Below are 23,729 nucleotides of genomic sequence, written 5' to 3'. Positions count from 1 at the left end.
AACAAATAAAATATGACATATAATAAAAAATAAAAAATAAACAAAAAAAAAAAAAAAAAAAAGATTAATAAAAAAAAAAAAAAAGATAATAAAAAAAAATCAAACTAAAAAAGTTATAAATAACTTTACTTTTTTTTTTTATTTAAACATAAATAAAAAAAAGAAAAATAGAATTTATAATTATTAAAATTATAATTATTTATTTAAAAAATTACAAAGTTCAGGTGCTTGGTTTTTTAACCAATTCATATTGTATTGAATACTTGATATAGCATTTGCCAACGAAGAGGCTGGGATTGGATGAGCATCTGTGAAAAATTGTTTAATTTGATCAATTTTTGCTTGGGAATCCATTGATGATGCAAAATAGGTTACATATTTACCAATATCACCTGGTGTTGAATTCCTATTTATTATTTTTATAAAAATAAACTTATTAGAAACCAAATAAAATCTTGGAAAAATATTATAAAAAATAATAAAAATAATAATAATAATAATTAAAATAATAATAATAATAATAATTACTCTGAAATGAAATTAAAATTATCTAATAAAAAGTTCCAAGCTAATTCTCTTGCAAATGGTGAATATGACATTTCCAAGAAAACCATATAAAAGTCTTGACTTTTAATTTTACCCTAATTTAAATTATAAAGGATTAGCAAAAAAAAAAAAAAAAAATTAAAAAATTAAAATTAAAAATTAAAATAATTACATCTAAAAGCATTTTTAAAGTATTTCTAATTAATTGTGGATTCTTTGGATTGGAAATTGCTTTCAAAGCATCGATTCTTTCATTGATTGCATTTGTATTTTCAAATCTATTAACTACCCATTCATATTCTTCAATATCACCATTTTGTATAATTGATGAGAATAATGGAGCTCTAATTGATGGATCAATATTTTCTGGTGTATCAACTGTAGTTATTTAATTTTTATAAAAAAAAAAAAACAATTATTATTAGAAAAAAGATTCTATTAGAAAATAAAAAATAAAAAAATAAAAAAATTTATAATTACTATTATCTAAATAAATTTGATTAAGATGAATTCTTAAAGAAGTAATTGATAAGGAGTTTACTTTTGAAAAGGCAGATTTTCTTAATTCCAATTGATTATAGGAGAGTTCATCATCCGAAGTAATATTAAGTTTGATGAGTGGTAATAAGCCTTTATTGAAAATGTATTGAGCTTTTTTAATGTATTGAATATAACATGGAACAACGGTTTCTAAACGATTGTGAACAAATGAAAGGAAACTTAGGATATCTTTCCAAACTACGAAATTTGGTTCAACAGAGACGGTGGTATAGTAAAAAGTTTTCAAAGCTACAGAAGTTGGAATTGCACCAATCTTTGAGAATGCATAGAGATCATCAGCAAAAGAAATTCTTTGTAGAGTTGTGAAATGTTCAGTGGCATTCTCATTGAGTCTATTTACAATCTTATCAAAGATTGAGCTATCATAGAGGGTACGATAGAAACCAGTGGCATCAGAGTTTGCAAATATAAAACTATCCTTTGCTGGGGTACCACAAGCTTGATCACTCCAACCCTTATATTGAATGGATTTATTGGAGATGTAAAGGTCATCAGTGTTTTCACAATTGTCAATGACTTTAATTGGCATCCACCAAATAGAGTTTGCATTGAAATCACTTGGACGAGTTGTATTTGGTTGAGTGAATTTAGATTGAGTGATACGATATGAATTGTTACCGATTGAATCGATTTTAATTTGTGGAAAACCTGGATAAGTTGTCCATTGATTCATAATGTCAGGTATTACCATAATTGGGTCACGTGCAATCGAGTCATACAACATTTCCCAAAGATCATTGGTTTCAGCATTTCCATAGGCATACTTTTTCAAATAGTTTCTAATACCATCACGAAAAGCATTCTCTTTAACTCTATCAATCATTGCCTCCAACATCAATAGAATTGAAGAACCTTTATCATAGGTTACACTATCGAATGAAGCCATAATATCCAATGGATCAGTGTAATTATTTGAGATTGTATGAGTGAATGGTGAAGCATCAATATCTAGACCAGGTTGTTTTGAACTATATTGAAAGATCTCTTCACTATCGAATTCATCAATCAATACCTTTTGCATACACTTGTAGGACATAAAAGTTGCAAAACCTTCATTTAACCAAAGATCATTCCACCATTTCATTGTGACCAAATCACCAAACCATTGATGAGCAATCTCATGTGAAACCACTTCTGCCACTCTTTGTTTATTCTCTTGATCTGAAGTTTTATTACTATATAGTAGATCGGATTCTCTAAATGTCATTAAACCAAAATTCTCCATTGCACCCGCAGCGAAATCTTCCCAAGTAGTATAAAAGAGTATTTTCATAATAATAATAATAATAATAATAATAATAATAATAATAATAATAATAATAATAATAATAATAATAATAATAATAATAATAATAATAATAATAATAATAATAATAATAATAATAATAATAATAATAATAATAAAAAAAAAAAAGAAAAAATTAGTATTTGAATATTGGAAAAAATAAAATAAAATAAAATAGAAAATTTACCAGGTATAGCTACAAGATCCATCTTTGGTAATGGATAAAGAATATCAAAATAATCTTCAAAGAATACAAATGATTTCTTTGCCATATCCAATGAAAAATCAACGGTATCCATTAAATGATCGGCGGCCCAAACTGTCAATGGAACAGAGGTTGCACCTTCTTTACCTCTACGGTCAATGAAATCGGATTTACTACTAAATTGATGAACTACAATACAAACCAAATAACTACTCATCTTTGGGGTAGTATCGAATCGAGTGGTTGTTTTATGGGCTACCTTATTATCTTCCACTAAATAGGCTGGCATATTTGAGAGTGCTTTATAATTATTTGGATGTGTAATCCAAATTGTCCAATTGGCTTTCAATGATGGTTCATCAAAACATGGAAATGATAATCTTGCATCAACTGGTTCAAATTGTGTTACTGCTAAATACTTTGATTCACTATGATTACTTGGATTCTTATATGATGATAAATATAATCCTCTTAATGTACTCGTACCTTCTGAATCAACTAATGATCCATTATAACTAATATATAAATTAAAAATACTTCCATTTTTCTATATATATAAAAATATAAATATATTATTTAATTATTAAATTATTAAATTATTAAATTATTTTTTAATAATAAAGTAATTATTAGTTAATAAATTAAATCTAAATTTTTTTAAAAAAAAAAAAAAAAAAAAAAAAAAAAAAACTGGAAAATTGAAAAAAAAAAAAAAAAATCAAAAATTTAAAATTAAATCCAAGTTTTGAAAAAAAAAAAAAAAAAAAAAAAAAAAAAAAAAAAAAAGAAAAAAAGAAATTGAAAAAATTTTTAAATAACATACATCTAAAAACTTTTTCAAATCCTTAAAAAATAAGATGTAATAGCTATTTTCGGGACTATAGACTTTATTTGTTGGAGTGATAGATGACTCCAAATCGAAATCGGTACTATTGACCGGTTTTGAACTATTATATTTTGGTACTGATACTAAGTGAATACTATTTAATGATAATGTGCTTTCATCTGCATGAATCACAATAAAATCATTTTTATCGCTTGTAATATTCAATGTTGAAACAATTGTACCATTGAAATTAAATTTTGGTTCCATTCTAATATCGACATGTGTAAAATAATGAATTGGTATAACATTACCTGGTAATTTAATATTTGAATATATAATTTGCTCTGAAATAACTTAAAATTTAAAAATTAAATTCAAAATATAAATATAAAAATAAATAAATGTAATTTTTAAAAATCATAATAATAATAATATTTAAAAATCATATGATTAGTAAATTTTTTTTTTTTTTTTTTAAATATTATTTGTTATTTTTTTTTTTTTTTTTACCTTTTGTGGCTAATGATGCAGTAATTGTAAATATAATAAAGAAAGAACAAAATGCAATGATAAGTAGTGATTTTTTAAAATTAGTTTCAGTTAAATATTCAAATAGTCTTTTGAATGTAGATTTATTTTGAGTTGATTGGAATTCTGATTTTTTTCTTGGTCTAATATCATCACCATCAATTTCAAATTCTTCATCATTTTCGTCAATCTCTTCCATATCCTTAAGTTGGATGTGTTTAATATTTCTCATTTCTTTTCGTATATATATATGGGGATATACACGCGTGTTTTTTTAAATTTATTTAATATATACTTTTTTGTTTTTGTTTTTTTTTTTTTTTTTTTTTTTTTAATTATAAAAGTTATTATATTAAAAGTAAAATTATTATGACCAATAAATAAATTATCTTTTTATTATAATATAAAATTATAATAATAATTTAACTACGCACCACTTCTTCTCCTTCTTTTTCTATTTATATCCTTTATTTCCCTCTACTTTATCTTTTGTTAATGTAATATTACAATTATAATAAATATTGCGAAATGTATTGTTTAATTGATTTCTTTTTCTTCTTTTTTTTTTTTTTTTTTTTTTTTTTTTTCCTTTTTAATTTGTGCAAAAGTAAAATGTGCGTTTTTTTTTTTTTTTTTTTTTTTTAATTTTTTATTTTCTATTTTAAATTAAAATTATAATTAATATTTAAAAAAACATTAAAAAAAAAAAAAATTTGTTAAACAAAAAATTTATATTGCAGAGGAGAGAATATGAAAGAGGTGAATTTTATACAAAAAAAAAAATACCAAAAAAATAAAAAAAAAATAAAAAAAATTAAAAAAAAAAAAAAAAAAAAAAAAATTTTATTTGCAAATAAAAAAAATAATGGAAAAAAAAATAAGATAATGTGGGAAAGTCATTTCGAAAATGAAAAATGAAAAATTTAAAAAAAATAAAAAGGAAATTAAAAAAAGAAAAGGTAAAACAACTGGCTTATTTAGATATTCTGGGTGGGTTATATCAAATTAATAACCACACACATACACACACGCACTAGGTTCATAAAAAATAAAATAAAATAAAAAAAAAATAAAATAAATTAAATAAAAATGGTAATACATGCACCATTTTGTATCTTTAAAAAAATATTAAATAATTGTTAATTATATATAATTTATCTTATTTACAAAAAACTTACAATTGCTTTTATTGGTATTACCGTCTTCACCTTTTTAATAAAAAAAAGAAAATGAAAAAAGGAAAAAAAAAACAAAAAAAAAAAAAAAAAAAAACTCAATCAGATTTATCTATCGCAATTGATAGAGATGGAAATAAAGATTACATGGTTTAGTTTTTATATTTTATTTTATTGTGGGATAAGTGGTTAATGGTGCTATATTTATATTAATAATCATTGATTTCAAATAAATCAAAAAGTTAATAAATATTATAATTTTTATTAAAAAATTTTTAAATCTAATGGTGGTTATAATTGGTTGTAAAATAAATAAATAAAAAAATAAATAAATTTTTTTTTTTTTTTTTTTTTTTCTCCAAACCTTAATTTTATTCTTTTATGACTTTTTATTTATTTTTTTATTTATTTGAGTACTATAGTTAAAAGATTATTTTAATTTTTTTTTTTTTTTTTTTTTTTTTAAAAAAGAAATAAAAATAATATATTTGTTTTATTCTTTAAACAAATAAATAAATTAAAAAAAATTTTCCAACCACTTTTTTTTCTTTTGTTTAAGATTAAATTTTAGATTTATTCAAAAATCATTCTTTATTGAAAAGTCTTTTACGATTACTAACCTTTTGTGGTGTTTTTGATATTGGTAAAAAAGTGTCAAAATCAATTTGATTATTATTACCATTTTTATTATTATTATCATTATTATTATTATTATCATTAATATTTTTTAAATTATTATTATTATTATTATTTTTATTTTTATTATTATCACCATTATCACCATTATCACCATTATTATTATTATTATTATTATTATCATTTTTATTATTAATAATTTGATTATTATTATTATTATTAGTATTATTATTAATAATTTGATTATTATTTTTTTTATAATTTAATAAATAATTTTTATAATTTATTAATAATTGATCTTTTAAATTTGGTAATTCAGTGATAATTGTACCAATTAAAGATTCAATTTGATTATCCCACCAAAATGGAATTTCAATGATTGTGATATTATTATTCTTACAAATTAATCTTTTTTCATTATCACGATTTTGATATATTGTAGAATCACCAAAACGTGGAACATCCATATAATGTTGTTTACCTTGATATTCAAATGCTAATGATAATTGAGGTATAAAAAAATCTAAATGAAATGAATGATTACTTAATTGTTGATATTTTAAATTTGGATGTCTATAATCTTCAAATATTTCAATATTATTATTATCATTATTATTATTATTATTATTATTATTATTATTTTGAATAAATAAATGATTTAAATAAATTGATAATAAACGTTGTGATGATTTTTTACCAGGTTGTGAATAAATATGATAATCCCATTTCTCTTCTGGATATAAAATCTCTAAACAATTAAATAATCCACCATGTTTTTTAACAAGTTGTGATCCACCAATATATTGAATTTGTGAATTTGAAACTCTATACCAATCTTTAATATCTAAAATATTATAATATTCTCCTGCAAATTTAAAAAATTCTCTTAAAGTTTTTAATTCATCTTTAATTTCTTCAATTTTATTATTTTTATTATTATCATTATTATTATCAACATTATTTTTATTATCATTTAATATTGGTAAATTATTAAATTTCCAAACTTTCCAATCATAATCATCTTTAAAAACTTCTATAATCACTTTTGCTGGTGATCCATTATATAATAATAATAAAGATGATCCATTATTTTTAACAAAATCATTTTTACCAATACCATACCAATGGTTATATTCTGTGAATCCTATTTGTTTACCTAACCATTGTAAATATTGTTTTTGATTTTCAATTGGTTTCCAAAAATTTCTAATAAATAATAAAAAATAATAATAAAAAAATTAATAAATAATTAATAAATTAATAAATAATTAATTAATAATAAATTAATAATAAATAAGGTATACCTTGGAGCTGATGTAAATAACCAAGGTTTAAAATTATAATTTGGATAATAACTACAAAGAAAACCATAAATTGAATCATTAAATTGTGCAATTATTGGACGACCTTTAAATTTTATAAAATCATTTTTTTGAACTTTATACCATTGTTTAAGATATTCATTATCAGTTTCATTTTCATCACTATATCGAAACCTATCAAATTTACGATGAGTTTGATCGAATTTCATATCAGTTGTAAAAGATTGAATAAAAGAATCAATATTATCTTGATTTAACCAAAAATATTTATTCCTATCAATTGATTTTACCAATTTAACTCTATCCCATTCTTCTTTAGGGTATGCAAATTTTAACATCTCATAAAATGAATATTCAAAATTATCTCTAAATATTTGTTGTAATTTTAAAATTGGTTTACTAATTTCACTATTTTTAAGTTCTTTATTCTCTGAAAATATTTTTGTAATATTAACATTATACCAATCATTTAATTCTATAATATTTAATTCCCTTTATTATTAAAAGTAAAAAAAAATAAAAAAAAAAAAATAAAAAGAAAAAAGAAAAAAGAAAATTATTAATATTATTTTCTAAAAAAAAATAATAAATAAATAAATAAAAACCTTTGAACAGAAAATATTGTTTCTTTAATTTCATCTTCAGTATTTTTAATTATTATTTTATTATTATTATTTGGGGTTAAATTGGTGGGGGTATTTTCAGTTGTTAATATTGTTTCATTGGTATTATTATTATTAATAGTAGTAAAAAAATGTTTTTTGTTGAAATTAAAATGTATGGGATGTGGTTGTTTTTGGAATGATGGTATTAAAAGCGTTTTTGGAAGTTTTCGAAAATTATTATATACTAATCGTATCATATTATCTTATTATACTAATTTAGATAGGTGTGATATTTGATCATAATAATAAAAAAAAAAATAAAAAAAAAAATAAAAAAAAAAATAAAATAAAAATTGTAAAAACTAACGAAATTTTAGAAATTTGTTTTTTTTTTTTATTTATTTTTTTAACCACCCGACAAAACACCACAACCAAATGAAATGAAATAAAATAAAATTAAACAAAAAATAAAAAATTGTTTTTTAAATTTTATGGGAAACAATCCTTTTTTAATACACCCATAATATCAATATGGGATGAAATTTTTAAAATCTTAGATATGTGAATTTGTACTAAAATATTTTATTGTAAAAACCAATTTTTTTTTTTTTATTTTGGGAAATTTTTTCAAATGCATTACACAAACCCATACAATTTTCAAGATGTAGATCTGCTTAATACTGTAAAAAAAAAAAAAAAAAAAAAAAAAAAAAAAAAAAAAATTATTATAATAATAATAAAATGATAATAAAATAATAAAATAATAAAAATTAATAAAATTTTACCTTAACAATATTTATCCCTCAAATTATTATAATTATTATTTTTTTTTTTTACATTTAGATTTTTAAGTAAAATTTTTAAGAATTCACAAAAAATAAAAATAAAAATAAAAATAAAAATAAAAATAAAAAAAATAAAAAGAGATATAGAAAAAAAGAATATATTGTTAAAAACTTATTCAGAGGTTTATTTCCTCATAGAAGAAAAATATTTGGTTAAAATTTTATTGTTATTTTATTGTAGTGAGACAATAGCAATAAAATTTATTTTTTATTTTTTATTTTTTATAAAAAAAAAAAAAAAAAAAAAAAAAAAAAAAAAAAAAAAAAAAAAAAAAAAAACTATATATGATATATGTGATATGTTACACACATAAATATAAATAAAAAAATTGACAATCATATCTACAAATGGGAATAATTATTTTATAATATTATAAATAGTGTGAGTGTGTTATATAGTGGTTAATAAATGGTGTTTAATAACACCAAAAACAAAAACAACAATAAAAAATTAATATTACTAATAATAATACTCCCATTGAATAAATTTATAAATTATAACTACAATAAATGGTTTTCAAATAGTATTCTTTTTTTTTTTTGTGGATTTTATTTATAATGTTTAAATATTAATTTTTTAATTTTTTAATTTTTTTTTTTTTTTTTGTTTATTTATTTATTGTTTTTTATTGTTTTTTTTTTTTTTACTCTCATCTCATTTGTTGTTTCAATTTCTTTTTGTTTTTAATCCTTTTATATTTGTTTTGTAGATGGATATACTAAAATATCATGACATTATAATAAAATAAAAATAAAAATAAATAAAAATAATAAATAAAAAGGTGAATATGGAAAAAAAAAAAAAAAAAAAAAAAAAAAAAAAAAAAGGTTTTATAACACTTTAACAACTCTTTCTAACCACAACTACTATAATAATAATAATAATAATAATAATAATAATAATAATAATAATAATAATAATCATTGTTTTGCTGCAGCCAAACTAAACAGCCAACCATTTATTATAACCAACCACTCTTACAACCAACCAGTCAATGACTATTATTAAACTATCAAAATTTCAAATACAATTTTAACAACAACAACTACAACAATAACAATAAAAAATATATTATAGAAACATATTTATTTTAATTTAAAGTATTTTTTCTTTACCACCTCCTACCAATATAAATTTAACCACATACACACACTCTCTCTCAAACACACTACACACACACACTCTCTGTCTGTCTCTCTCAAACACACTCACACTTAATTTATATTCGCCATCTTAACTCACTATCACAATTATCATATTTTTATTTTCTTTTTTTTTTATAAAAAATAATATCAGTGGTGTCTTTGTGTGAATGAGTGTGAATGAGAGAGAGAGAGAGTGTGTGTGTGTTGTTTAACTATCATTATTTAGTAGTATTTATACCATCTTTTTTAAATAATTTTTAATTAAATCAAAAACCAAAAAAAAAAAAAACCAAAAAAATAAAAAATAAAAAATAAAAAATCAAATTTAAACAATTATAAATACTAAAAAATAAACCTGAAAAGGAATTATAAAACAGTCGGCTATAAATTTCAAATAGTAACTACCTTTACAGAGTATAAATAATTAAATTATAAAATTTATTTATTTTTTATATATTTCATATATTTTATAAATTTATTCTATTTTTTTTTTTTTTTTTTTTTTTTTTTTTCTTCTTCCATTCACTTTTTTTTTTTTTTTTTTTTTTTTCCATTTTAATATAAATAATTATAATTATAAAATTTATATGATTAAAAAAGTGTGGTTTGTGTGCTGTGTGTTTGTGTGGTTTTAAATAATATAACAATAACAATTATAATAATATTAATAATAATAATAATAATAATAATAATAATAATAATAATAATAATAATAATAATAATAATAATAATAACAATTTAGCCTTTGTAATTTTTTAAAAATTACAATCCTCTTTCCCTATAACAATAGATAATAATAAATAATTTTTTTTTTTTTTTTTTTTTTTTTTTTTTTTTCATTTTACAAAATTTCTTTTAAAAATAATAATTTTGATTTTCAACAATTGCGTCAAAATAATTTCATATAAGAAATAATTATAAAAAAAAAAACACATTTGTTATAATAATAATAAAAATAAATAAAAATAATAAAATAATAATAATAAAAAGTCAATAATAAATTTATTGTTTTTTTTCCATTGTCTTACTAATCTTAGTGATTGGTAAAAGATCTAATTTCCACATTATTCGCAATTAAAGAACATAATTATATTTTTTCGAATAAATTAGTAATCTCAGAAAGAAAGAAAGAAAGAAAAAAAAAAAAAAAAAAAAACTTTAGAATCTCACACTTTTTTTTTTTTTTTTTTTCGAGATCTTCATTCAATACCAAAATTATTATTTTTAAATAGTAATAAATAAAATAAATTAATAAATTAATAAAATAAATTAATAAAAAAAAAAAATAAAAAAAATAATAAAATAAAAAAAAAAAATAATAATAAAAATAAAAATAATAATAATAATAATAAAATTATTCAAATACATAAGCAACCTCCAAGGTTTAAAATTTTTTTATTTATTTATAGTGTGGTAGTAAATAATAACCTTGTATTAAAATTTTATTTTTTTTTCAATTATTTTATTTATTTATTTTTTTTCATATTTTTCAAATTATTAAAAAAATTATATACCTCAACCATTGTTTTTTTTTATCATTACCCTTAAACACTATCAGCAATATAAAACCCACCTATTTTAAAATAAAATAACTATCAATATTTCTGTTGTTGTTGTTGTTGTTATTGTTTTTTTTTTTTTCCTTAATTCAACAACTTATTTTTTTTTTTTTTTTTTTTTTTTTCGATCAGTTGTTTTTATTTTAAATTAATTTCTAAAATTAATTTTTAAATTAATTTTTAAAATTAACATTTAAAATAATTTAATTTTTTTTTATTTTTTTTTAATTTTTTTTTTTTTGTTTTTTTCCTTTTGGAAAACAAAAAAGCAAACCAATAGCAATAATTTGGTTTTATCAGTTTTTTAAAAAAATAAAATATGATTTGATAAAATCCAAATAAAAAACCATAACTACAAAAAAAAAAAAAAAAAAAAAAAAAAAAAAAATAAGTTGTTGATTTTATTTTATCTATAAACCATTTTTTTCTTTATTTAAGGAAAAATATAAAAACAACCTGTCAAATAAAAAAAAAAAAAACAAAAATAAAAAAAATAAAAAAAAAAAAAAAAAAAAAAAGGAGATTAACTAAATCTTTATTTTAAAAAAAAAAAAAAAAAATTTCTTTGTTGTTAAATTATTTTTATTTGAAAAACAATTGTAATATTAGAATTAAAATAAAATTTGTATAAATAAATAAATAAATAATTAAAAAATAAAATTTGTATAAAAAAAAAAAAAAAAAAAAAAAAAAATCCAACTTTTTTAAAAATATAATTAAATGGAAAATCAAATTCATAGTTTATTACATTTTCCATCATCTGCGTCCACAGGTTCCACATCAAATAGTCACAACAACCACCATAATAACAATAATAACAATAATTATAATAATAATAATAATAATAATATTAATAATATTAATAATAACCATCATCACCACCATAATTATAAATCAATTCAACAACATTCACCACATTCAAGCACTCCAAATATTTCCACTGAAAATGTAGATATTTATTCATCTCATGAAGCAAATTCAAGTAATGGTTATAATAATGGAAATAATTTTTCTTATTCAATGAATGGTAATTTTAATTATAATTTTTCCCCAATGAATTCACCACACCATAGTCATAACCATCCCGATACAAGTAATAATAATATGTTACCTTTAAATGATAGTGGAATTCATTTTAATCAACATCAGCATCCATCTTCTGCATCCTCCTCTTCCTCATCGTCATCTTCGTCATTATCATCTTCTTCGCATCACCATCATAGTAATCACCATCATCATCATCCAAATTTACACATTAACTTGCCACCAATACCACAATATCCTTCACTTAATGATAGTAGTAGTAATGGAAATGGGACACCTGCATTATCATCACCCTCTTCAACTACTCCACATCCAACTACTCCACATCCAACCACTCCAACCTCAACTCCAAATCAAAGATTCCAAAGTAATGGTTCAAGTTCATTTCAAAATCAACTTCAAAATCATTTAGAAAATAAACTTTCAAGTTTTTGGTCTTCTCAACTAAGAGATATTCATAAAACTGAAGATTTTAAAACTCATGAATTACCATTAGCAAGAATTAAAAAAATTATGAAATCCGATAAAGATGTTAATGTAAATTTTAATTTTTTATTTTTTATTTATAATATCATTATTTATTGTTTTTTTTTCACTAAATTTAATTTTTACTTTTTAAACAATAATTTTTTTTTATTATTATTTTAGAAAATTTCATCTGAAGCACCGATTTTATTTGCAAAAGCATGTGAAATTTTAATATTAGAAATGACCCATAGATCATGGGTACACACTGAAATGAATAAAAGAAGAACTCTTCAAAGAACCGATATAATAAACTCATTATCAAGATGTGAAACCTTTGATTTTCTTATCGATATGTTACCTCGTGATGAAATAAAACCATCAAGAAAATATCTTGATGAGTTATCGAAAGCTCAAGTAATTACTCCTGAATATCTTCAATATTTACAATTACAACAAATGGCTACTGAAAATCAACAAAAAAATAATCAAAATAATCAAAATAATCAAAATAAAAACAATCAACAAATTCTACCACAACAACGTAATTTAAATATACCACATTCACCTCAATTACAAGAACAAAGTAGTAATAATAATAATAATAATAATAATAATAATAATAATAATAATAGTGTTAGTGTAAAAAGATCATATTCAATGGAAATTCAAAATTCAAGTCCACTTAGTACTCCAAAAAAGAGAAGTAATTCTCAAGATTATAATTTCCAATATAATGAAAATAATCATAATCAGTCATCATTAAGCCAAACTCAACAATTACAACAATTAAATCAACAACAACAACAACAACAACAACAACAACAACAACAACAACAACAACAACAACAACAACAACAACAACATAGCCAACAAATCTCCCAACAAATTCATCATATTCCTACACCTTCTAACTCATCATCATCTCTACCACCTTTGCCACCACACAATAGTAATCATGCTCATAATAATAATAATAATAATAATAATAATAACAATAATAATAATAACAACAATTTAAATAATAATAATAATAATAATAATAATAATAATAATAATAATAATAATAATAATAATAATAATAATAATAATAATAATAATAATAATAATAATAATAATAATAATAATAATAATAATAATAATAATAATAATAATAATAATAATAATAATAATAATAATAATAATAATAATAATAATAATAATAATAATAATAATAATAATAATAATAATAATACTTTTGATTATTCTTTTAATGACTCAAAAAATGATGAACACAAAGTTTCATTGAATGAATCAAATTTTATATCAACGCCAACAAATGATAATATAATATCTTCTTCTCCATCGAGTCAAGTTTACTATTATTCTGATAATTGAAAAATAATTAATTAAATATCCTTACATTATATTGATATTTGGGAAAAAAAAAAAATAAAAAATCAAAAAAAATAAATAAATAAAAAAACAAATATATATGTATATATAAATACACATATGTAAAATCTAATTTTAAAATTTATGAGGATTTTATTTGTATAAAAAAATAAAAAAAAATAAAAAAAATTATTATTATTATTATTATTAAAAAAAAAATTAAAAAAATTAAAAATCAATATATATAATTATTATTATTCCTAATCTTGTTTACTTGAATAATATTTAGTTTTTGAATAGTCAACCTTATTCTTTAACAATACACCTTTTAATTGTTGTGCAATATTTTCATCACCTTTTCTTACATTAAAATCTTGAGATTGATCAAAATATTGAACTGCTTTAAATTTAGGTAATTTGATAAATGGTGATACATTTTTAGTAAAATTTGAAAATTGTGCTTCTTTAATATTTAATTGTGAAATTTCATTTAAATCATCATTATTATTATTATCATCAGTTGGTATTGTAATTTGTTTTTTTGAATGATTTTCATTAATTTCTAAATCATTTTTAACACCAATTTGTCTTAACCATTTTGATTCAGATATTGATTGAGTATTTACAAAAGAAGCAATGAAACCACCAGGATTTAATAATGGTATTGCCAATTGTAATAAATCTCTATAACAATCTTTACTTGTAAATATACCAAAACCATTACCTTTTGTACGAGGTGGTGGATCCAAAACGATTACATCAAATCTTGTGGATTTAGATTTTAAATAATCCAATTGTGTGAAAACATCTTTTTGAGAGAATTTATGATAATTTGTATCTAAACCATTCAATTTAAAATTTCTATCTGCAAATTTAAAGTTTTTAATTGACTCATCAATATTATAAGTTTGAATTTTATGACCATTGACACAAGGTGCAATTGAAAATGAACAAGTATGTGCAAATAAATTTAGAATTGAACCACCATTTCTACCTTTGAAAAGGTTTGATATAATTTGTCTATTATCTCTATGTTCTAAATAAAATCCTGTTGATTTTAAATCCAATAAATCTATATAAGATTTCATACCATTCTCTTCAATTATCAATGTTGTTTGATTGGCTTCATCTAATTCATAACCTTTTCCTAAATAAAGTTTAGACATTTGTTGATCTTTTGTACTAATTTTCCAATATATTCCTTTTTTACCAGTTTCATTTAATAAATATTCTGATATATATCTAACATGAGGATGCCAATGATCTGAAAGTGTCTAATAAATTTGTATTAATATATGTATATAAAATAAATTAAAAAAAAAAAAAATAGGAAATAATAATAATAATTACAGTAATTTGTAAATAATCAGCAAAAACATCAACTGTTAATCCTGATAAACCATCTGAACCATCATTAACTAATCTATATGCTGACTTTGGTCCAATATCAATAATTTTATCATTTGAAAGTTTTTCTCTAAGTTCCATCGCTTTTTTTAATGAATTTCTATTTTTGTTTTAAAAAAAAAAAAAAAAAAAAAAAAATTAGTATAAGATATAATTGTGAAAATAATATTATTGATGATTTTTAACATACTTAATATAATCTCTTGAAAATATTTCATTACAATAGTTCATGATTCTAATAGGGGGTTCAAAGTTTGTATCAATTAAAGCTATACCTTTGGCTGAACCATCTTTTAATGTGAAATCAAAATCACAAAATCCATTACTTTTTCTAAAAACTTTTATAAATGATTTACCAAGAGAATATGGTTTGGAATTTAAACTAGTTTGCAATGATCCCAATAAATTTTTCATTGACCCTGCCATTTTCCTTTTTTATTTGGATTGAAATGAAAAAACGGAAAATGAAAATTGAAAAAAAAAAAAATAAAAATAAAAATAAAAAAATAAAAAAAATAAAAATAAAAAATTTAAAAATAAATAAAATAAATAGAATTTCATTAGTACATAAAAAAAATAAAGTCCAAAACAAATAAAATAATCCAGATTTGATTTCATTTATTTTAATGATTTTTAAAAAAAATAATAAAAATAATAATAAATAAAAAAAAAAAAAAAAGGTAATTATTAATTATTTATTTATTGAATAAATATTTAAGAAAAGATTTTTTTTTATTTTTTTAAAGTTTCAAATTCTTGGTGTTTAAAAAAAAAAAATTTTGAGAATAAATTTACTAAAAAAAGGTTAAAAAAGTTTTTTTTTTTTTTTTTTTTTTTTTTTTTTTTTTAATTATTTGTTTTTTTTTTTAAAATTTTTTTAACTTTTTTTATTTTTTTTTATTTTTTTCATTAATTATAAAACTCACAAAAAAAAAAAAAAAAAAATCTTTTAAACAAATGAAACCAATAAAAAATAATAAATTTAGTGACGATGAATTAAGTAGCAGTAGTAGTAGTAGTGATTTTGGTAGTGATGATGAACCAATAAATGTAAATAATAATAATAATAAAATAAATAATAAAAAAGGCGGTAAAAATAGTAATTACAATGAACCAATGGAAGAAGATGAAGATGATGAAGAATTAGATATTGGTGATGAAAATTCAACATCAAATAATAATAATAATAGTGGAGGTAAAAATAAAAATAAAAATGAAGATGAAGATGAAGAATTTAATGAAGATGAAGATGAAGAATTTAATGAAGAAGAAGAGGATTTAGAAGATGAAGAAGACGATGAAGAAGATGAAGAAATTGAAGGTAATAATAAAAATAATAATAATAATTTAATTGGTACAAGTAGACAAAAAGATATGAAAAGAGGTAGTGGTGGTGGATTAAATCAAAAACTATTGGCACCAATACCACAAGAAGTTAAAAAGATAAAAGTATTAACAGATGAGATGAAACAAAAAAAGAGTGAAATTGCATTATATAGAAGAAATAAAAAGATAGAAGAAGATGAAGCGAGTATGAGAGATGTCGTTAATCAATTATTTTATAGAAAAGCTGCTACAAAAGAAACATCTGCTGAGGATGAAAAAAAGCCCTCAAGACATGTAAGTTTATTTTTATATATATATGTATATTAAAAAAAAAACACTCTGTATTAATTTAATTATTTAAAATTTTTAAAGGATTTATTTTTAAAACAAATAAATGGTAAAACAGTTTGTTATAAGGATGATAGTGATAATGGTAAAACTTTATCATATCCGATTGGGCATCCAATGATTGAACAAATTGAAAAAGATAAAGAAATAAGTAAAAATACAGCAACAGCAACAGCAACAACAACAACAACGACAACAGTTAAAATCAATACACCAATTAAATGCTCAGTTTTAAATTGTAATAATATTAAAAGATATAATTGTCCAAAAAATAATCTTCCAGTTTGTACATATGAATGTTGGCAAAAAGTAATGAATACTCCTGTTACTACCACAACAGCAACAAATCTACAATAAAATAAAAATAAAAATAAAAAAATTTTAAATAAAATGATAATATAAAATGAGAATTCTCTATAAACATAAATTTTTTTTTTTTTGATTTAAAGATTATTTAAATTTACAAAATCTTGTTTTTTTATTTTTATTTTCTTTTCTTTTTCTATTTTTTAAAGACCATATTCAAAATCAATGAAACATTGATGAATATCATTCATATCACTCATTACAAATGGTCCATATTTAAATATTGGTTCTTGAATTTGTTTTGATGAAAAGAATAAAAGTCTTGAATTTGATTTAGATGTTATTGAAACTCTATTAAAGGTACAATTTTCATTATCTATATCTATATTATCACTACCACCACTATTATTATTTATATTACTATTATTATTTGTACAATTATTATTATTATTATTATTATTATTATTATTTGATTTTCTATTAAATACAATAAGTTTTCCAGGACCAATAGGTTTTGAATTATTTATTGAAACTGGACCATCTAAAACCAATAAAAATGAACCAAATGTTTCATTTATATCAATTTCAAATGGAGTAGTAGATTCTTTTTTACAAGTATATTCTTCATTATTTTCACCATTATTATCATTAGTATCATTATTATTATTATTATTATTATTATTATTATTATTATTATTATTATTATTATTATTATTATTATCACCACCATTATCACCATTATCTGCACTTATAAGTTGATTGTTATTATTATTATTATCAGTATTTAATTTTATATCAATATCTAAAACTTGAGGATTTAAACCTAAACTTTTTAAAGGACTTTTATGTAATATCTTTGTTTCATTATCTAAATATTGACCAGAGATAACTTTAATCATGAAATCAGTATTACCATTTGTACGTTGAATTAATGGAATTGATTCATTCGATACATATTGGTAATCTGGTTCAACCATTTTCAATTGTTTTGGTAAATTTAACCAATAATGAATGACCCAAAGTTTAGAGGTTGTCGAGGATGGCATCTCACTATGTACTATACCTTTACCCGATAGTATCCATTGAAGATCACCTGTCTTTAATACAACTTTATTACCTAACGAATCATTATGTACCATCAAACCTTCCAACATATATGTCACCAATTGAATACCACGATGTGGATGATCTGGGAATCCTTTTTCATATTCTTGAGGTGAATTGGTATTAATTTCATCCAACAATACAAATGGATCAATATGTTGTAACTCTTTATCACCACCTATTAATCTATTCAATACAAATCCTCCACCGTCACACATATTCTTTTCAAATCTATATACTTTAAATAATGAATTACTCTCTATTAATCCATTCTTTAATACTTTAACAATAACTTCTTTTTCATTTTTATTACAATTAATTTCACCACCACCACTACTACTACTACTACTACCACTAGTACTAATTGTACAATTATTATTATTATTATTATTATTATTATTACTATTGTTATTATTATTATTAATGTTATTATTTCTTTGGACTGGTGTTGAGAAGCAATCCATCATCATGTTTTTTTTTTTATCGTCTTTTGTTATTTGTTTTTTTTATTTTTTTTTTTTTATATACTAAGGTGTTAATTTTTGCTTTTTTTTTTTTTTTTTTTTTTAATATACAAGTGTTGCGACGTTTTTTTTTTTTTTTTTTATAATTGATATTTTAATTAAAATTTTGCCCCAGGTGTTGGGGCTCTCAAAAAAAAAAAAATAAAAAAAAATAAAAAAATTAAAAAAATTAAAAATTATTTTTAATTTTTTTATTTTTTATTTATTTTTTTTTTTTTATTTTTTTTTTATTTTTTTTTAATATCTCTCACAATTTCGAAATACATTATAATTTTTTATTTTTTTTATTTTTTCTATTTTTCTATTTTTTTTTTTTATTGGAATATTCAAGTTAACTTATTAATTTGTAACAATCACTTTTTAAAAATACTGCACATATAATAATAATAATAATAATAATAAAATAATAATTATAGTAATAATAATAATAGTAATAACAATAATAAGGAAAAAAGTTTAAATGGCTATTGGCATTAAATCATATATTAAATAGACTTTTTTTTTGTAAACCCAATCTCTCAAAAAATAAAAAAATAAAAAAATAAAAAAATAAAAAAAGAAAAAAAAAAATTTAAAACAATAGTTTTTTTTTTATAATATAAATTTATACAATGTTTACGAAATATTCACACCATAATGGTTATCAGGGTAAGTATTTTCATTATAATTTTTTTTATTCTTTTTTTTTTTTTTTTTTTTTTTACACACAAAAAGAAAAAAAAATTTTTTATAATGAAATTTATATTAATATAGATTGATCATATTTATATATGTTTAGATGGAAGTCATTTACAACCTTTTCAATATCAACAACAAACTTATAATCAACAATCATATTTGAGACAACAACAACAAGCACCACAACAAATTTCTTATGGATTTAATCAACCAAATTCACCAACATCATCATCATCAACACCATCATCATCAACGGCAATGGGAAATTCATTCCAAAATCAAAGACAAATCAATTTACAACAACAACAACAACAAGAACAATTTTTACAAGAACAAGTTTTTTATCAACAACAATTATTACAACAACAATCACAAATTAAAGAACAACAACGACAAAAAGAACAAAAACAAAAAACAAATATTTTAAATATATATAAAGAGGGAAAACAAAAAATTATGATGTCTTTTTATAATCTTTATAGAAATTGTATGTTTTTAGGAATTATTATTTATTTTCTATTATTATTTCATCGTTTATATATATTAACATTTTATTTAAAGATCCAACGGAGCCTCCACATTTTTCACCCTCACCAATTTGGTTAATGGGAAGGTGTTATACCTCAAAAGATAATAATAGTAATAATAATAGTAATAATAATCAAGTACCACAGACCCAACCAACACAACTTCAACAATCTATAGGTATTTTTCAAAATAACAATAGTAATAGTAATAATAATAATAATCATAATAATAATCATAATAATAACAACAACAATTTAACTACAGATCTTATATATAGACCAGCTATAGAATCAGGATTTTTATCAGATGTAGCTTCAATGATATGGTTTAGTTATAGGAAAGATTTCCCACCAATAGAAAATACAAATATTACTACAGATATTGGTTGGGGTTGTATGTTAAGAACTGGTCAAATGATATTAGCTAGAGCATTAATTAAACATCTTTATAAAGAAAATGGTATGATTATTTGTTGTTTTATTTTATAATTCAATTTTTTTTTTTTTTTTTTTTTTTTTTTTTTTTTTTTTTTTTTTTTTTTTTTTTGTTAAACTTTATTAACCAATTAATTATTTTTATTTATTTTTTTTTTTTTTAAAAAAAAAAAAAGATATGGTACCAGAAATAGAAAGAAAGAAACCACATTCAAATTATAGCCAAGTGTTGGCATGGTTTAGTGATTATCCTTCAAAGGAGCATGTATATGGTATACATCAAATTGTAAATAAAAAACAAGCAATGGAAAAGAATAATAGAAAACAACAAATTTTAAGAGAACAAGTGATTTCATTAAATCGAGGAGGAGGAGGAAGTTCTAAAGGAAAAAAGAAAAAAGAAAAAGAAGAAGAGATAAATGATAATGTAGAGGAATGGTTAGCTCCAACTAGAATTTCAAATATTTTAAGACAATTAATTAAATTTCAACATTTGGAAGATTTAGAAATGTACGTTCCAACTGATGGTGTCATATATAAAGATTATATAAATAATTTATGTAATAATAGTAATACACATAATCATTATCAAATTATTCAACAACAATTACAACATTTAAGAGAACAACAAAATATTCAACAAAATAATAATAAAAATAATAATAACAACAACCCAACAACCACAACAACTACAACAACCACAGCAACAAGTAGTAATAATAACAATAATCAATCACCACCATCTAGAGTACCAAATGGATATAATAATCAAGTATTTGATGATGAATCATTATTTGACTATAACACAGCTATTAGTTCAATACCACCAAAGTGGAAATCATTGATTATTATGATACCTTTGAAATTGGGTGCAGATAAATTAAACTCAACCTATATTGAAAAATTAAAATTATTATTAAAATTACCACAAAGTTTAGGTTTTATTGGTGGTAAACCAAAACAATCATTTTATTTTATTGGTTTTCAAGATGATCAAGTCATTTATTTAGATCCTCATTTTGTCCAAGAAAGTGTTAATCCAAATTCATTCGATTATTCAAATGTAAGTTTTATAAATAATAATAATAATAATTCATTCGATTATTCAAATCTAAGTTTTATTAATATATATTTATATATATATTATAAATAATAATTAAATAGACATATAGTGGATGTATACCGCAAAAAATGCCATTTACACAATTAGATCCATCTTTATCAATTGGATTTTATTGTAGAGATCAAGCAAGTTTTGAAGATCTTTGTGATAGATTATCTGTAATTAATAATTGTGAATTTCCAATCATTTCAGTTTGTCAAAAGTTACCAGATTATCAAATCGAATGTGAATTGGTTGATGATTATGCAGAGAGTGAAACAACTGAAATGCTTGCAATCACTATTGCAAATGGTGGAAATAATCATTCTTGTATTCCTGAAAATATTGTTGTTGATGATGAAGAATTTATAGTTCATCATCATATTCCCTATAATCCAAATAATAATCAAAATAATAATCAAAATAATAATAATAACAACAACAAAAACAACAACAACAACACTAACCAACAACAAACTCCAAACTATCCACCAAAATTAAATACTTATCAACCTGATTTTTCTAGTGATGGTGAAATCGATGATTTTACAATGGTTGGCTAAAAAAAAAAAAAACAAAAACAAAAACAAAATTAAAAAAAAAAAAAAAAAAAAAAAAAAAAAATTAGTAAATAGATCTTCCTCTTCTTTTATTTATTTCCCAACTCCAATTCTCCTTAATAAAATTTTTGTAATATAATTCCAACCAAATAGTATCACTTTTTTTTTTTTTTAATATATATTAATTTATTTATTTAAACTTTTGTTATGAAAACTTCCTCTGGTAAACGAATTTGAACTTTATCACCAGGTTTTAAATAAATTGGACCTTTACAAGAACGACCATTTTCAAAATGAAGAACATTATTGTTTTGGAGATCTGATACAGATCTAATAGTAAGATCAATTTGTGTTGGTCCTTTAAAATCAATTACATTACCATTATATGTTCTAAAATGGAATTCAGTATCTATTTAATTGGAAAAAACAAATGAATATAATTAGTTTTTATTTTTTTATTTAAAATAATAATAATAATAATAATAATAATAATAATAATAATAATAATAATAATAATAATAATAATAATAATAATAATAATAATAATATTATTATACAATACCTTCACCGAATAAAGATAAATATGGTGAATAACCATCTAATTGTGAAATATTTGTACAAACAAAATCTTCATCATCTTCTTCATCACCTTCACTATCAATTCTTCTAAAAACAAAAGCTTTACCATCTTTGATAGTTTCAACGAAATTATAAGTACTTCTTGAGAGATCAACTAATTCTATATTCTCTGCACTTCTAAATTTAATATTACTTTTTGAACCATCAATAACATTCTTCATATCGGTAATGATGAAACCACCTCTCATTGCAACCTTTTGATGTACAACTTTCTCAATTTGGAATAATTTGGACTTATGTTCAATCCACATACCTTTCTTTAATTCACTTGCTTCAATCTCTTGAAATCTTTTTGCATATTGGCATGTTTCAATAGTTGATTGTTGTCTATTTATTAAACGTGTAATACTTGTTGATGCTTTTAAAAATTTATTCATTTTTTTCAGTTGTTACTATAAATTATTTTAAAAAATAAAAAACAATAAATGTTGAAATTTTTTTTTTTTTTTTTTTTTCCAAGCAATTTGGATTTTTTTTTTTTTTTATTTTTTTTTTTATTTTTTATTATTTTTAATTATTTTTTTATTTGGGTTTATATTAAAAAAAAAAAAAAAAAATCCAAATATTATTTAGCACTTTCATTTTCTCTTGATTAAGCAAATTGTTTTTTTTATTTTTTTTATTTTTTTATTTTTTTTTATCTTTTTTATT

At 20.3% G+C, this 23,729-nt stretch overlaps 9 protein-coding genes across 9 annotated transcripts; 4 read left to right on the top strand and 5 right to left on the bottom strand.

Moving 5' to 3' along the window:
- Positions 1-195: 195 nt before the first annotated feature.
- DDB_G0273419 (hypothetical protein) lies at positions 196-4,183 on the bottom strand (the record flags this gene model as incomplete). The annotated part of the gene is made up of 7 exons (XM_639508.1): positions 196-406; positions 529-641; positions 719-924; positions 1,027-2,349; positions 2,580-3,144; positions 3,421-3,776; positions 3,934-4,183. 7 exons carry the CDS (start codon positions 4,181-4,183, stop codon positions 196-198), a joined length of 3,024 nt encoding a protein of 1,007 aa, XP_644600.1.
- A 997-nt stretch (positions 4,184-5,180) lies between these two features.
- DDB_G0273455 (hypothetical protein) lies at positions 5,181-5,638 on the top strand (the record flags this gene model as incomplete). The annotated part of the gene is made up of 3 exons (XM_639507.1): positions 5,181-5,276; positions 5,541-5,547; positions 5,598-5,638. The coding sequence occupies 3 exons, from the start codon at positions 5,181-5,183 to the stop codon at positions 5,636-5,638; spliced, it is 144 nt and encodes a 47-aa protein (XP_644599.1).
- A 72-nt stretch (positions 5,639-5,710) lies between these two features.
- On the bottom strand, positions 5,711-7,946 carry DDB_G0273481 (hypothetical protein; the record flags this gene model as incomplete). The annotated part of the gene is made up of 3 exons (XM_639506.1): positions 5,711-6,968; positions 7,067-7,576; positions 7,690-7,946. The coding sequence occupies 3 exons, from the start codon at positions 7,944-7,946 to the stop codon at positions 5,711-5,713; spliced, it is 2,025 nt and encodes a 674-aa protein (XP_644598.1).
- A 4,013-nt stretch (positions 7,947-11,959) lies between these two features.
- Positions 11,960-14,125, top strand: nfyC-1 (hypothetical protein; the record flags this gene model as incomplete). The annotated part of the gene is made up of 2 exons (XM_639505.1): positions 11,960-12,820; positions 12,932-14,125. 2 exons carry the CDS (start codon positions 11,960-11,962, stop codon positions 14,123-14,125), a joined length of 2,055 nt encoding a protein of 684 aa, XP_644597.1.
- A 257-nt stretch (positions 14,126-14,382) lies between these two features.
- Positions 14,383-15,955, bottom strand: DDB_G0273417 (hypothetical protein; the record flags this gene model as incomplete). The annotated part of the gene is made up of 3 exons (XM_639504.1): positions 14,383-15,396; positions 15,473-15,629; positions 15,720-15,955. The coding sequence occupies 3 exons, from the start codon at positions 15,953-15,955 to the stop codon at positions 14,383-14,385; spliced, it is 1,407 nt and encodes a 468-aa protein (XP_644596.1).
- Positions 15,956-16,486: 531 nt separating this feature from the next.
- Positions 16,487-17,560, top strand: DDB_G0273415 (hypothetical protein; the record flags this gene model as incomplete). The annotated part of the gene is made up of 2 exons (XM_639503.1): positions 16,487-17,149; positions 17,228-17,560. The coding sequence occupies 2 exons, from the start codon at positions 16,487-16,489 to the stop codon at positions 17,558-17,560; spliced, it is 996 nt and encodes a 331-aa protein (XP_644595.1).
- Positions 17,561-17,712: 152 nt separating this feature from the next.
- Positions 17,713-19,083, bottom strand: DDB_G0273413 (pirin family protein; the record flags this gene model as incomplete). The annotated part of the gene is made up of 1 exon (XM_639502.1): positions 17,713-19,083. The coding sequence occupies one exon, from the start codon at positions 19,081-19,083 to the stop codon at positions 17,713-17,715; it is 1,371 nt and encodes a 456-aa protein (XP_644594.1).
- A 665-nt stretch (positions 19,084-19,748) lies between these two features.
- Positions 19,749-22,442, top strand: atg4-1 (autophagy protein 4; the record flags this gene model as incomplete). The annotated part of the gene is made up of 5 exons (XM_639501.1): positions 19,749-19,785; positions 19,916-20,302; positions 20,377-20,802; positions 20,954-21,840; positions 21,942-22,442. 5 exons carry the CDS (start codon positions 19,749-19,751, stop codon positions 22,440-22,442), a joined length of 2,238 nt encoding a protein of 745 aa, XP_644593.1.
- Positions 22,443-22,633: 191 nt separating this feature from the next.
- On the bottom strand, positions 22,634-23,455 carry DDB_G0273411 (hypothetical protein; the record flags this gene model as incomplete). The annotated part of the gene is made up of 2 exons (XM_639500.1): positions 22,634-22,848; positions 23,002-23,455. 2 exons carry the CDS (start codon positions 23,453-23,455, stop codon positions 22,634-22,636), a joined length of 669 nt encoding a protein of 222 aa, XP_644592.1.
- Positions 23,456-23,729: the final 274 nt, after the last annotated feature.

The sequence above is a fragment of the Dictyostelium discoideum genome (assembly GCF_000004695.1).
Source record: "Dictyostelium discoideum AX4 chromosome 2 chromosome, whole genome shotgun sequence".
In the NCBI taxonomy this organism is placed as follows: Eukaryota; Evosea; class Eumycetozoa; order Dictyosteliales; family Dictyosteliaceae; genus Dictyostelium; species Dictyostelium discoideum.
This window is presented reverse-complemented; position numbering and strand designations above follow the sequence as displayed.